The sequence below is a fragment of the Leopardus geoffroyi genome, chromosome A2, assembly GCF_018350155.1.
Source record: "Leopardus geoffroyi isolate Oge1 chromosome A2, O.geoffroyi_Oge1_pat1.0, whole genome shotgun sequence".
NCBI classification, from domain to species: domain Eukaryota; kingdom Metazoa; phylum Chordata; class Mammalia; order Carnivora; family Felidae; genus Leopardus; species Leopardus geoffroyi.
In genome coordinates this window covers 121,691,414-121,706,622 of record NC_059331.1, presented here as the reverse complement: position 1 = coordinate 121,706,622, position 15,209 = coordinate 121,691,414, and the positions used below count along the sequence as shown (strand labels likewise).

Below are 15,209 nucleotides of genomic sequence, written 5' to 3'. Positions count from 1 at the left end.
GAAACGGTACCCTGTTGTAGATTACGTTTCCATCTCTCCTCTCCCCGCCACCCCCCACTCCTCCAGTAAACAAGCCTGGCCACCCTCTCATGGCCTCCCACGGTGAACCTCCTCGCCATGGTATTCCAGTTGACCTCCCAGGGTGCGCTCCTGGTTGACCCCGGCTGCTTCCTTTTGACCTTATCTCGAAGCTCTGGATGCTTGGTCTCATGGATGGCCCTGCTCCCGCCCTCTTGTCCGTCCACCAGCTCTGGGACGCGTCCTTCCTCTCCCTGTTGTCTGGACCTCCCTTCATGGACTCCGACTTAGCTTGCCCCGAACGCTGGTGGCTCAGCTGCCTCTTGGGAGCGCTCTGTGCCACACCACAGGGGTACACGTGGGCACTTAGAGCCCTTCTGTAGAGTGACTAGAATGCCCTGCCGTGTTCTTTAGTGGGCAGGAGCCTTTGAAGGAGTGGGTTGAGCTGAGGAGGGCCTGAAGTACCCGCCTTGCTCCTCATGTCTCAGGCACCGGCCCCAGCTGTGCTTAGAAGACAGGGCTGTGTGAGGCCAGAACACTAACACAAAGGAATGCCATTTCCTAGGCTGAAGTACATGGCCCAGTACGGTTCTAAAAATGGGCTGGGAAATAGCCTGCTTATATTTAATCTGGAAGATTTCAAGTAATTTTAAAAGAAAGTTATTCATGGTTAAATTAATTGAAAAGACCTTAAAGAAGATTAAGGCATTCATTTTTTATCTTTCAGGGCTAAGGGAGCTGCGTTTCCTACTGTGACTGTTAGAACTGTCACAGAATCTTTTCTCCTATTCACCATTTCAGTGTTTCTCTGTAATTGGGCATGTTTAACATTTTCTATTTTGTCAGCAGGAAGCATAATTACCTCCTCTTGGGTTTTTAGGTAGTAAATGGGGGAAATTTTAGCTGGCTTCTGCTGACGCTGGAAACAGTAGAGAGATGTTTTCGGGAAATCATTTCAAAGCAGGGGGCTTGCGAAAGATTGTGATTTAAGAGCGGGACTGTGTTCTTTATCCCTCCCAATTAATGTTCGGAACCAAAGGACACCATCTGACTGTTGCTCTGTCTGCTTCAACACGTCTCTGCCCTTCGCTCGGTGGACTCATTACAGATCCTTCTCTGGAAAGGACTTGTTCTCGCTCTCTCTTTTCCTCTTTCTCCGCCCCTTCCAGGATGGACCAGGTCCTGTGCAAGTTTGAGGGCTGGATGGAGGTACAAAAGTCAGAGTTTGAGAGCTAAAGAGGGAGATGCAAAAGACCTTTAATTAATTTTATTGAGGAGGCAGATTCTGTCCTATTAATATTCCGTTGAGTCAGCTGGTGCCTCAGTTATCCACGTGGTGACAGCGACTGACTTCAGTGCTCTGGTTCTGACCTTTGGAAGCCATTTCCTTCGTGGAAGCTGGCACTTGCCAAAGCCTCACTGATGTGAAGAATTGGAGAGGGAAAGGGGAGAGAGGTACCTTAGCACATTGAGACTGTGAAGTTCAGGGTCCTGGAGCCCGTGAGAGCCGAGCAGGTGCGTCTCTTCCCAACCCTGTGTTCAGTGACGTCACACTGGTAACGTGACACGGGTCACAGTGGGCACGTTCACACCACAGAAGCCGGCAGACGCCATGAATCGGGGCTTATTTTTTTCAGATATGGTTGCCAAACCGGCACATCACCAAGAGGCCCCCACATCTGAGAAAGCCCACAGAAAGCCCACTCGGGGTACAGGATGGAGAAACCAAGAGGGGGAGAAAATTAAAAAATATTTCCATTTTAAATATTAGAAGGCTGTGTCCCAACCCATTTCTCTCATCGTATGAGGCTGTGGACTTCGGCCCAGGAAACAGAAAATAGGGAAGAAATTCTAGGAAAATGGGATGTTGGGCCTAATTTAACTAGCGGCAAATAGCTGGGGAGTTGCAGGGGACCTGGTGTGTGTGTGTGTGTGTGTGTGTGTGTGTGTGTGTGTTTGCTTCTCTTCTCCCAGTGTGCTAAGTTTGAGAGGCGAAGCTGAGTCACCTGAGACTGTCTCATCTGGTTAATTCAAATGTAGTGACGAGCAGCCTGTCTGTTGGTGGAGATAACACTTAACAAACCTTAGACGCGGCCACGTAGGTAAATACGATCCCTGGTACTGTTCAGGGAACAACCAGCAGAGATGTACCCAGAGGTGAGGGCCCCGTGTGAAATAGCACCCCCGTCAATTTCACTCTGAATGCGTACAGCACCAGATTCCTCCTTTCTCCTGCCCTTTGACCTCACAACCTTCCAGAGCATCTGGATCCAGCCCGAAGCTCATCCCATGCCCCAAATGTACGAGTTCTCTTTCCCTTTAAAATAGAAAGGCCCTAGGGCGCCTGGGTGGCTCGGTCGGTTAAGCGTCCGACTTCGGCTCAGGTCATGATCTCACGGTCTGTGAGTTCGAGCCCCGCGTCGGGCTCCGTGCTGACAGCTCAGAGCCTGGAGCCGGTTTCAGATTCTCTGTCTCCCTCTCTCTCTGCCCCTCCCCTATTCATGTTCTGCCTCTCTCTGTCTCAAAAATAAATATAAACGTTAGAAAAAATTAAAAAAAAATAAAATAGAAAGGCCCTTCACTGATAGATCCTGCCCTCAGCCAGATGCGGCTGAGATCGTGTGATTAAAGTGACCGACAGTAAAGCTAGGGCGACCCATTCAAGAGACACCTGCAATTGAGAGAAAACTGGTTATTTTGGGTTATTTTGAGCTTGGTTGAGCGTTTAGCAGATTCACCCACGCAGGAGCCTTGTGCTGCCCCGCTCTGTGCCAGACTCCCCTCAGTGGATCTGGGGGACTCCAGGGCACGGGATAAGCCTGGCTGAGTGGCTTGGGGAGTTTCTGCACCTTCCTAAGGTTAGAGCCATATTTGAGGTCAGAAGTGCCGGCTGGCCACTGATGATAAAATCCCAAAGCACCAAAAGGGTTTTATTTTTCTGCACAGTGTGTATGAAAAACCAACAGAAGGTTAATATAATGGTGTGAGGTCGTGGGCGGAAAACTGACCTCAGTTTAGAAGACCTGAATTTAGTTCTCTATCTGCCACTTACTAGGAATATGCCTTGGGACCCAACACTTAGCTGCTGTGAGCTTCAGTCTTCTCATCTGTAAAATGGGATGGAAATGTTTTCCCTGCCTTGTTCATTGCTGTATCCCTAGTACCTAGAATGGTAACGGGTACTCAATCATTACTCAACACGTATTTGCATGTTGAATGGATAGAATAGAAAAGTGAACGAATAGAAAAATAGGGGTACTAGGAGAACTGAATGCAAGCGCTTTGAAAGTTATGACACACTATAAAACGTCAGGGGTTTCCATGGTAATTATGCTTTCTTGCCAAATGAGAAAACAAATGACAGGGAAACATTTTTTATACTGGGTCGGCACGTGCGTCACAAGATTCTGGAAGACAAAAGGGACAGATGAGGCTAGGACGCCTCCCAGGGAGCAGGTCTCTGGGCTTGAAGGCTAAGATTCTGCAGACTTCTGAGACAGAGCGTGGGGAGACCACGCTCTGGTCCCTGTCATCAGACTGTGCCTTAGATTTGTCTCAGGGAGAGCTGAGGGTCGTGGTCATACGGTTTCCTTTATGTTGCTCATGGCTTCCTTTGTTTAATTGTCCCTCCTGACGGTGGATTGTCCCTGTAGAGTCGCTCAGCTGGCTTTAAACCTTCTCACTAACCAGCTGATGGGAGACTCTTTGTCGTTGGAAGCACTTTCCCCTTTTGGGCCTATTATCCTGTGTTCGTGTCACGGCACACAATGCAGGGGCCGAGTGACCCGGGGTGAATTCCGGGTTAGGAGGCTTCTTTGAACCAGCTTTCTGTAGCCCTCTCAGGTGTGCCTCACGTCAGGGCCATCCCTGGGACACTCTGGGAGGGTTCCACAAGATGTGCCCTGCCCTGTCCCGGTGGCCTGGGAGGGGTGTGCCTTGTGACTCAGATGACAGTTTCAGCTTTGCCGCTGGCTGGATATGTGACCTTGGTCAAGTCATTTAATGTCCGGGTCGTTACTTAGCATACATTTGATGAAGTGGCATTTAAGAAGCTACCATCTGGGCTTTAAAAAAAAAAAGTTTATTTATTTTTGAGAGAGAGAGTGTGTAAGTAGAGACGGGGAAGAGAGAGAGAGACGGAGAGAGAGAGAATCTCAAGCAAGCGCCGAACCACCAGTACAGAGCCCGATGCAGGGCTCAAACTCACGATCTGTAAAACATGACCTGAAATGAAGTTGCACGCTTAACTGCCTGAGCCACCTAGGCAACCCCGCGATCTGAACTTCAAGTGTGGGAAAATGTCAGAAATTCTCCTCACCTATTTGTATTGTTCGTGTGATTTTTTCTAAGGCTTGGCGAGAAATCAGAAGGTTTGGGAACCACTGAGTTACCCACATTCTGCTTTTTTTGGATACATAGGCACAAATAAACCCCGAATTATAATTCCCACATTCAGGTTTAAATAATTATTAGTGTTATTGCAATTTGTTATCAGCAGTAGTTTTTATTTATTCAGTCTCAAAAACTCTCCCTTTAACCACTTGACAAATCTATGCTTCATGTTTGTAGCAGTTGAGGGTGCTGACTTCCTTACAGACTTGGGGGGAAAAATCCTTGGAGAGCTTTGGCTGCATTAGAGTATTATGGGAATCCCATCGTATTTATTATTTATTTTGAGAAAGAAAACTGATAGATGGGATAACTAGTAAACATACGGTACTTTCTTGCTTTAGAAAAGCCACTGGGCACCTTTATTGAGGTGGAGTGGGTTGGCAGTTCCATCAACTGGAATGTTCTGATTTTTACTACCCTGTTATCCTATGTATTGGATGCAAAAGACCATGACTGTGCTTAGCATGAACTTCTTGTTTTTAATGTTTATTTTTGAGAGAGAGAGCGCGCAGGGGAGGGCCAGAGAGAGAGGTGGACAGAGGATCCGAGAGAGAGAAAGAGAGAGAGAGAGAGTGCAGGGGAGGGGCAGAGAGAGAGAGAGAAATGGACAGAGGATCTGAAGCAGGCTCTGTGTTGACAGCAACGAGCCCAATGCGGGGCTCGAACTCACGAACCGTAAGATCGTGACCTGAGCCAAAGTCAGACGCTCAACCGACTGAGCCACCCAAGCACCCCAGCATGAACGTCATGAAGTCAGAGTCACAAGTTCATGAACTGCATGACATACAAATAGAAATTTATAGGTTTGGAACCTGGAAGGGAACTTCGAGATCATTTTAGTCCCAATCAGAGACAGGGAGCACGAGTGGCCCCACAGCTGGTCAGAGTAGAGAGGAGTCGCATACCCTCATTCTGAGGCCCAGCCCAGTGCCCTGCCCCCGCTGTCACGAGTCAGGTAGATCTGGGATCCGTGCTCAGCCCGACGAGTGATACCAGACTGTGCCCCTCCTGGCCCCCCAGAACCGTGGTTCTCGCCCACGGGGCCACCGTGTCAGAATGGTCCTGAGATGTAAAGTAACGCCCTCCCAGTGACTGAGCCTGGCCACCTCATTGCCCAGCGTAAGCCTGTGGAGGTCACGACTCTGACCCTTTCTAGCCACGGCACAGACCCTGTGGCCCAGAGGACGTGAACTGTGCGGGCTTGGGGCTGCACAGCAGGAGCCTCAGAGCCAGGGTCCCACAGAAGGGTCTCTGCGCCGGGCCAGGATGCTGCAGATTAACGTCTGCTGGCAGGCAGCACGATGGGCGCTGACTTTTTAGGAACCCCTTGTGCTGTCGGGTCCTGAAGGATGGGATGCTTGCCTCCTGTGAGGCCGCTGTGTTGTAAGAGACCAGAAGGCCCCAGAAGCCACGTCTGCCATGTCTGTGCCGGACTCTTTGCTCCCCCCCCCCCCCAGTTTTCCTCCCGCTTCCCCACCCTTCCCCGTCTGTTACCCTTTTCCTGGGACCCCTCACCCTGCAGCCCTTTTGCAGAATCAACTGAATGACTAATTGGATAATGCAGCATTGTATTGAGCATTCAGTAGAAGGGCCAACGACCCATGGATGTTCAAGAGGCTGTAGGAGGTGGCACTTCGTGGTCCCTCTATGAAAGGCAGACCCCCCTATGTCCTGGGGAGGGAGGGTCCATGAACAGCGTACCTGGCGCCCATCCTTAACCAGGCCCACCCCACTTCCCCAGCTTGGAGTATGAAGGTCTCGCTGCTTGTAATAATCAAATCAACTTAGCCTGAGCCCTGTCTTGCAGAGTGAGTTTGGTGTTTGACTCTCTTTTTTTTTAATTTTTTTTTTCAACGTTTATTTATTTTTGGGACAGAGAGAGACAGAGAGGGAGACACAGAATCGGAAACAGGCTCCAGGCTCTGAGCCATCAGCCCAGAGCCTGATGCGGGGCTCGAACTCACGGACCGCGAGATCGTGACCTGGCTGAAGTCGGACGCTTAACCGACTGCGCCACCCAGGCGCCCCAGTGTTTGACTCTCTTGAGCCCTCTTTCCCGTGACCTCCTCAGGGAACTAACCTAAGAGGTTACTTCTCATGACAGATTTCCCCCGCTGTCCGCAAGTTCTTTTTCTGCCACGTCCCTTTTACGAAAGACGTGCGTTAGTAGAGTACCTGTTTTCACTAACCGAAAGAAATCCCAAGAGGCTTCTCACTCTTATGAAATGGCAACTGCTTCTTTGCTCTATACCATTTTGGCTTACGAGAAGTTTCATAGAACATTCTACCTCCAGATAGCGGGCATGGGGCTGTGGCGGGGGGGGGGGGGGGCGCTTCAGATGGGGGAAGAGCCCGTCCTGTTGTCCCTGTAGCCCTGCTCCTCAGACTTGGTCTATCACCAATCCCCTGGGGACCTTGTTGACGTGCACATCCTGATTCAGCAGGATGGGGGCGGGGCCTGAGGGTGATGCCGAAGCCCCGGGTCCAAGGACACAATTCGGGGAGCCAGGGTCCCCGGTTCCCAGTTCTTTTCAGACTGTGGCACACCTGAACGTGTTTGTGTGGCACACTGGCAGGGCTTCCCTGGCCGCCTCGAGCCCCGCCACCTCAGGGCTGAAGGAGTCAATATCCCAGCTCACTGCTAACCCATTCGAAGCATGGTGGCCAGGGCACCGGCGTAGAGGAGAGAAAATAACCCGGATCCGACCCGTACACCTGGGGGTGTGTTTGTAGTCCTCTCTCTCCTATTCGTATTGCAGGTGCTGCCCCAGGGTAGAGAACGGCAGACACCTTTCAGCCTAGATGGATGGCCCGTTGCACCCTTTTCTCCAAACGCCACGCGTCTGTTCGCCTTACTTTGTACAGCCGAAAGGGGCCTCCCAAACGTTCTTCCAGGAACAAAGCAAGTCTGTTTTGATGTCTCCTTGCTGCTCATAGAAGAACTTGCAGCTGGCAAATGACAGCTTTACTAAAATATTTACTAAAATACGCAGTTGTGTCTGTCTCGGCCCCCACCCACCAGCCGCCGGGAGCTGGCTCAGGAAGCGTTGGCCTAACGAAAGGACAGCCTCTGGTGTCCTCACGCCTCAAGCTCAGTTGGGCTGAAGCTCCTCTCCTTTCTCTCCAGGTCCATATTCAAGCCCTTCATCTTTGTGGATGATGTGAAACTTGTCCCCAAAGCACAATCTCCCTGTTTTGGGGACGACGACCCTGCCAAAAAGGAGCCTCGGTTCCAGGAGAAGCCAGATCGCCGGCACGAGCTCTACAAGGCCCACCAGTGGGCACGCGCTGTCATCGAAAGCGACCAGGTGAGCCTAGGGGTGGGCTGGTGGAGGGGGGCGCGGTCTGCGCTCGAGGAGGCAGGAAGGCGTTAATCCCGCACATCGTTTCCCTCCTCGCCAGTACACCTCCTTCCAGAAACCCGGGGACCTGAGGCCTTCGGAGAAGGCTGCTGTTCACTTTTCCGGCCAGTCCCCTGAAACCTAACGAAATGAAGCCTCCACGTCTAATGTTGTCCTAGAACTCAGTGGGCTGGGAATAACCCTCTTTCATTTACTGTTTTCCTGGGGATGTTCCCTGGGAATGATAGATGTGTGCAGTTCTGGTGGGGGTAACTGCTTTTCTGCTGTCTAAAAGTCTTTGTGTACTTTTGGGGGTAAAACGTTGGTACGAGATGGCAATACCTTAAAGACGCAATCATATGTTGTTTAAAAAAAAAAAAGTAATCCTTCAAAAAAAAAGTTCTGGGGGCGCCTGGGTGGTGCAGTCGGTTAAGCGTCCGACTTCAGCCAGGTCACGATCTCGCGGTCCATGAGTTCGAGCCCCGCGTCAGGCTCTGGGCTGATGGCTCAGAGCCTGGAGCCTGTTTCCGATTCTGTGTCTCCCTCTCTCTCTGACCCTCCCCCGTTCATGCTCTGTCTCTCTCTGTCCCAAAAATAAATAAACGTTGAAAAAAAATTAAAAAAAAAAAAAGTTCTGTAGACAGACGGGGTGGGGGGTGCACAGTAGTGCAAATGTCCTTATGCCACTGACCTCGTACACCTAAAAATGGCTGCAATGACAAACGTTGTGTTATGTGTATTTTACTATAATTTTAAAAGAGTTTTTCAAAAAAGATTCTCAAAGTCCTAGTTTTTTAAATTGAATTCAATTTTTATCTGAGAGAGAGAGTGTGTACATGAGCAGGGGAGAGGGAGAAAGAGAGAGAGAGAACCTCAAGCAGGCTCCACACTCAGCTTGGAGCCCTCCACAGGACTTGATCCCATGACCCTGGGATCATGAGCCAAAATCAAGAGTCGGACGCTCAACCGACTGAGCCACCCAGACGCCCGAGATGCCTAGTTTTTAAAAAAAGTTATTCTCCAAGGTGCAGCTCACCCGCCCCTCCCCGCAAAGCTTTGGCAAATAAAGTTACAAGACATCAATTCAAACGAGACCTACACCCAATATATGCCCACAGCAGCCACTAGTGATGGGTTGCGTATAAAACCCAAGACTCTGTTTTGCTGAAGGGAAGGGGAAGGAATGTGGCAGTTAGACGCCCATCTGCTTCCCAAGCATGTATTTGCCAACTTGCAACGAGTCTAGTTTGTCCTGAAGAAAGGGACACCTCGTAGGGAAATTGGCGTTTGCATTTGCGTGGACCGGGTGAGCTTTTTTTCTTGTGCTTGGCATGGTGGACTATATAAAAAGCATAGAAAGAAGGGCGCCATCAGCAGTAAACCCAAGGGATTTCAGAAAGCATCTCAGAGAAGGGCAGTCTCACCATCCATAGGCTTTGCACTTCCGTACCACAGAAATGTCCGTTTTGACATGTCAGAGTCACCTGGTGTTTTCACCTCCGTCTTCCCTGCCGGATGTTTCCGTGGAACCGTGAGTACTTCCGCTGCACCGCACTGACTTTTGTCTGGGGCTGTCTACTGAGGTTCCCAGCAGTGCCTGTCTTCCAGGTGGATGACAGTAAGCCCGGAGTGAAAATGCCACTCGGTGCGTCGTTTCGGGGCTCTCTGGCAACTAGAAGGCGGAGGTCGAGAGGGGCGTGTGTTTGAGCCCTTCTGCACAAAATGCCACGGAGATGAGACGGACGAGGGTGGGTGGGCTCTGACATTGAGACATGACCGTTGCTTTGAGTCAAGGCCGTGTTAGGAAGTGGGGGACGGCTGCTGACGGCGGCTTCTCCATTCTGGGACTAACTGGGCAAATGGAAGCTTTTCACTGTCACACACTCTAAGCGAGTGGAAGAAGAAATCTCAGCAGCTCAGAAGAATGTATGTCGGGCGACGGACACGGCACGTGTTTATTCACTGATCGTCCATTCAGCAAACATTTACGGGGGTGCCTCCTGTGTCCCAGGCGTTGAAGCCTGGTGATGAGCCCAGTTCTCACTCCCGGGAGATCGTGGTCCAATGGGGGACACGGGCAAGTAGACAGACCCTTACAGGACAGGAAGAGAACAACCACGGCAGAAGTAAAGGCATGGACAGTGAGCCCAGAGGAAAGGTTCAAAGAGGCCCGGAGATGGGTGCGTGTTGACCAAGTGCCGAGGAAGGGCAAGGTGGAGTATCATGGGTTGGAAGAATGCAATTAATTCAGTTTGGCTAAAGAGAAAGGGAGACTTTGGGGGGCCTGGCGGGAGGTGAGGCAAGCAAGAGCCTCGTACTCAGGTTACAAAAGGCCTTTCCTGAATATCACTCAAGAGTCTGGATTTTATCCTAAAGGCAGCGAGGAGGTAGGTATGCCAAGCAGAGCAGTACCATAACCGCACTGGCACTCTAGAATGATCCCTGTGGCAGCCCTGGGGAAACAGATCGAATGGGGTGGGTAGGCCCCTGAGAGGCTTTCTTGTCCATCGTAGTGACTCTCGCTGTTCCCGCCCTTCCTCAGGAGCAAGGTCGCAAGCTGAGGAAGACCATGCTGGAACTAGAGAAGCAAGGCCTGGAAGCCATGGAAGAAATTCTGACCAGCTCTGACCCCCTGGACCCCACTGAAGTGGGGGATCTTTTCTATGACTGTGTTGACACTGAGATTAAGTTCTTTAAGTGAAGTAAGCATTCCCTCTCCCCTTCTTATTTAAACGTTCCCACCTTACTAAATTACCAGCAAAACACACCACTCTCCTGTTTGAGTAAAACGAGAAAGTTCAGACGTGTGAAAGTCACACTCTTGTGTTCTGCCCTCAATCCCAGCAACGTCCCCTTCTTCTACAACGTAGCTCCCCCTTTGCCGTGTAACGTGTATCCATTTGCCTGTCTTTCGATTGTGTGACTACTTGTGGATTTTCCGCTGCTATCGTTGTATTTCAGTGACCGTGGACACACTAGCCTTCTCACGGAGGACGAGCGTTCGTCAGGCCTTCACAGGGGGCTCCACAGTGCTGAGTGTGCAAGAGAAGCAAAATCTATTGAAGTCTTAGTCATTCTTTCAGTAATGGTTCCTTTCAGGTTACCAAAAGGCCCGGGGCTTTTGTGTGTGAACTTGAGGGGGAAGCTTCCCGGCCTCCCCTTCACACGAGTGCAAGCCCGTCGTGCAGAACGTCTACAGATGTGTCTGCTGAAGGACACAACCAATGGGAAGGAACAAAGGGGGCTCCTCTCTAGTCGCAGCTCATCCTGATTCTTGTGGTTCTAAGGGGCCTGTCCTCTGCTGCGCTTGTGTGCAGTGGACCCACAGATGGCTCCTGAGCACGGGAGAGCTGGTTAGCGGAGTTAGCTAGAACTGCCCGTGTTGGAGATTCCGAGGCAGCCATGGGCGTGGCCTCCCCACATCCCCACGTGGCTCTCCCCAAAGGCCCGAGGCTCTCGCTGCACAGCAGCACGCCCACCCCTTGGCCTTGCGTAGAAACGATTTCGGGCCTGGTTATGGCCATCTCTGGGATTAATTAAATGGCCCTGTGGCATGGTTCTCCCCCCACACAAAGCTGCGTATCTCTCCAGCTAATGAGGGAGAGAAAAGGAGAGACCGTTGGCTGTTCAGATGCTAGTTAAAGTAGCTGGAATCCGAGCAGCGACTACATGATCTCAGCGGAGACTTTAATTAAACTGATTTGTTTCCAGTGTCGCGTTCACACGAAGTATTTGACTTACCACCAGAGCACAGAAGAGCATGTGAGGAAGACCAGATGGGCCGGGCATCGGGGAGACAGAGGGCAAGGAGGTGGCAGATGGAGGCAGAAGCAGGTCGCCGCAGGGTAGCGATCCAACCCCCAGCCTTCCTGCCCGGCTTGTTATATCCCACAAGGCTGTGTACGATGCACCTGGCTCCCCCTGGCCCTCCCTTCGTTCCTCGTGCCCCATGACCTGGTAGCTGGCCTCACGGCGAAGGCAGCCGCGGCGGGCAAGGGTAGGGGGGGGCTCCCCTCCAGCCAGTGAAACTCTCACCCACTCCGGAGATGGACAGGGGGCAGAGATGACGAAGGGACGTATATGCGGGTCAGCAGCTCCTGGAAGAAGGGCAGCCCCACTATTCCAGCCTCACCCCCACCGCTGGGGCCCCATCGTGCTCCGTCACTGGTAGGAATTTGCAAGTGGAAATACTGGGAGTGTCAGTAATCTTCGAAGTGACCTTGGGTTCAGGACTCTGCACCGACAGCGGTGCATGACAGGCAATAAGGGCCGGAGGGGACGTGGGTCTCACACACAGATGCGGACACGGAGGGTCACGGGTTTTATCGGGACACAGCTGGTTTCTCTACCAGCTCCCCTCCAAGGGTGTAGGTATAAAGGCACCACGAGCTTTTGGTCCAGCAGTTTTGTGAGTTCTGTACGTAAAATCACAGACGACAAGCGGTGGGAGATGGGAGGGACGTTTGAGAGCTGACAGGGTCAACACGGCCATTCGTGACGGCTCATAGCTGCCGTGACCCAATCAGGGCTTTCACGGGTGACGAACTCAGGGTATTCTGGTAGATGGAGCAGCCACTCTCAGAGCATCTGTCTACAGGTGCTAAGTTGGGGGAGGGGAGGTTTGGAGGTGACATTTTCGGTGCCTCACCCTGCCCAAGTCCACCTGCTAGGTGGTTAAAACAAGGGGATGTGTTAAGCCACCCTAAGATTTCACCAGGTGGTTTCACCTCTACCTATTATAGAAACATTTCATCGGACCTGACGTGCCTGAGATACCCAAGGTGATTTGGGGTTTACCAAAAGAAGTCTGGTGAGAATAGATTACACAGGGGGTCTGCTTTCATTATTATGGGCCAAACATTATTGTGGGCCAGCCAGTCTATGCGATTTCCTAACCACCATGAAGTGGGAAATACGATGGCTACTTCTCTTAGGGGACACTGACCTTTGTCCAGCGTCTCAAAGAAGGGCCAACCCTAAATGAGAATTGTCTGGGCTAATGGTGTACATCACAATTGTGGTGCCCCGGTCTTGGGCCACCATGGGCCATGGCAGCCCTCCATGGCTAGGCCTGGCAAGAGGTTCAACAGAGGCTGGGACACTTCTGTCAGGCACAGAGGGGGTCTATGTACAGTCAAACCCCCAATAATAGCGTGGGTGAATTCTTTGCGCATTTGGGCGGTGTGGAGAAAGACGAGAAGAGAGTAGAGAATCTGTTGATGTGGCTGGACTCCCTTCTAGTGACTTCTTTCTACTTACGTCCACTGCTTGAAATTCGTTCTTGGATTTTGAACAGGCTGTTGGGGGAAGGTATGTTTCTTTTTAAATTCTCCAAACAGACCCTGCTTTTGAAAAATGCTTATCATTACATGGATGAATTCTTGACCAGGGATTGCTTTTCTAAAGGCAATATGGAGAAAATGAATATTCAAGAGGAACTAAGAAAACAATGGTTAAAGGTCAGCGTGTAAATAGCTTCCTGAAAGAACCATTTGTGTGTCCATTAAGACTTGGACGGGGGAGGTGTGCGTGCTTTGTGCAGCAAGAAGACATGGCTGTAAAGGATGGCACTTCTCCCCCAATCCCATGCCCCGTAACCAACCATAAGCCGCTTAGTCTTGTCTAGTAGATGGCATTGCCGTAGATGAAGACAGCCCTCATCCTCTAAGGGAGCAGAGGCTCCAGTAAAAGCAAATTAGCGAAGCAGAGGTAGTACTCTTCCTTCTTGGAGGTGGTTTGGAACTTTCATTAGAATAAGCATATACTTGAAATTCTGGTGATTCTTTAGTGCCCAATAACATAAGACACAGTGTTCTTATTAGACGGTCTTCCTTACAAGCTAACAGAGCAGGTGTGTGCCTAGTAGATACTAGCAGTGAAGTTCCTTCACTATTGGGTGAATTGCTAGGTATAAAAAAAAGAATTGCCAACCAGGCAAACTACTTTGCTCCCTAACTTATGTCATCCCGCACTGGTACAGGTGTCACACAGCTCTGGCCGGGCCCCAGCAGGGAAGCCGGGTGGGACCAATGTGTCTGCTACGAAACCACTCACTGCATCCTTGACTAAAGAACAGTCAAGTCATTTGTCGGGGAGGTCTTGAGCTGAGCTCGCAGGTTTAGGCAGGAAGCACACGGAGGAAGGAGGGAGGGGGGGAGCCCCCCTGGCTGGCCGTTCCCGTACGGAGGGGGTGGGGTGGCAGGTCACATGCATCTGCTGTCGCAGCACCACCCTGTGCCTCCCTGTGGCTGTGGCATTTCATTCTGCACGGTCCCAAGCCCCAGCTCTCCTCCTACGGTTTGTGCCAAACGTGCCGTATCTGACCGACTCCCAACATTCCGAGATGTCACCTGCAGATTTCTCATGGGAATGCATTACGTATGTGTTTGCAATCGTGCTGTGAGAAGTTCCATGTGTGAGCTGGAAAATGCTATTGGCAGGGAATACTGACAAAGAAAATCTTTCTGTTTCCTGCAGTGGGAACTGACCGTGTAGTCTTAACAGCCTTTTGTACAAATATCGACAAACCAGATAACTTCCCTATCCAGTGCTTGCCCTTGGAATTGTCTCTAAATACATCAAGCATACAATAAAAAAAAAAAAAAAATACTGAAATTAATGTCCTTGTGTTTCATGAATAAACGTGGGCATCGGTCACAAAAGAGAACATGTATGAAGGGGGATGTGTTTTTCTGACCAGACTCGTCATCAAACCCAGTCAGCTCAGTGTTTCCAACATGGTGTACCGTTTGGTGAGTAACTTCACTCTTTGCAAATAAACACAAAAGCACAACCCATCGGGTTGGCTACCATCAAAAAGCAGAAAATAAGTGTCGGTGAGGATGCGCAGACATCGGAACCCTGTATGGTACTGTTGGCCGTAAAAAAATGGTGCAACCGCTGTGGAAAGCAGTATGGCAGTTCCTCAAAGAATCGGAAAAATGGGATTAGCATATAACCAAGCAATTCTGCTTCTGGGCATATGCCCCAAAGAACTGAAAGCCAGGTCTGAGGTATTCTTAACGCCCGTGTTCACAGCAGCAACATTACGCCCAGTGGCCACGGTGTGGAAGCAATGCGAGTATCCACTGAGATTATTCTGAGTGAAACAACCCAGTGTCAAAAAGGCGAATATTGGGGCACCTGGGTGGCTCAGTCGGTTGAGCGGCCGACTTCGGCTCAGGTCGTGATCTCGCGGTCCGTGAGTTCGAGCCCCGCGTCGGGCTCTGGGCTGACAGCTCGGAGCCTGGAGCCTGTTTCAGATTCTGTGTCTCCCTCTCTCTGCCCCTCCCCCGTTCATGCTCTGTCTCTCTCTGTCTCAAAAATAAATAAACGTTAAAAAAAAAAAAAAGGCAAATATTGTATGATTCCACTTACGTGAGGTCCCAAGAGCAGTTAACTCACAGAGCCAGGAAGTAGAATGGTGGCTGCCAGGGGCTGGGGGTGCTGGGGAATGAG

At 50.8% G+C, this 15,209-nt stretch overlaps 1 protein-coding gene across 3 annotated transcripts in view; it reads left to right on the top strand.

Annotated features, from left to right (window-relative positions):
- Positions 1-14,370, top strand: part of SCRN1 (secernin 1) — a 63,810-nt gene extending 49,440 nt beyond the window's left edge. For all 3 annotated transcript variants that reach the window (XM_045495195.1, XM_045495194.1, XM_045495196.1), the window contains 2 exons: positions 7,538-7,718; positions 10,294-14,370. In XM_045495195.1, the coding sequence (XP_045351151.1) occupies positions 7,538-7,718; positions 10,294-10,452 (340 nt within the window). In that variant the 3' untranslated portion in view covers positions 10,453-14,370. The remainder of the gene's footprint in view (positions 1-7,537; positions 7,719-10,293) is intronic.
- Positions 14,371-15,209: the final 839 nt, after the last annotated feature.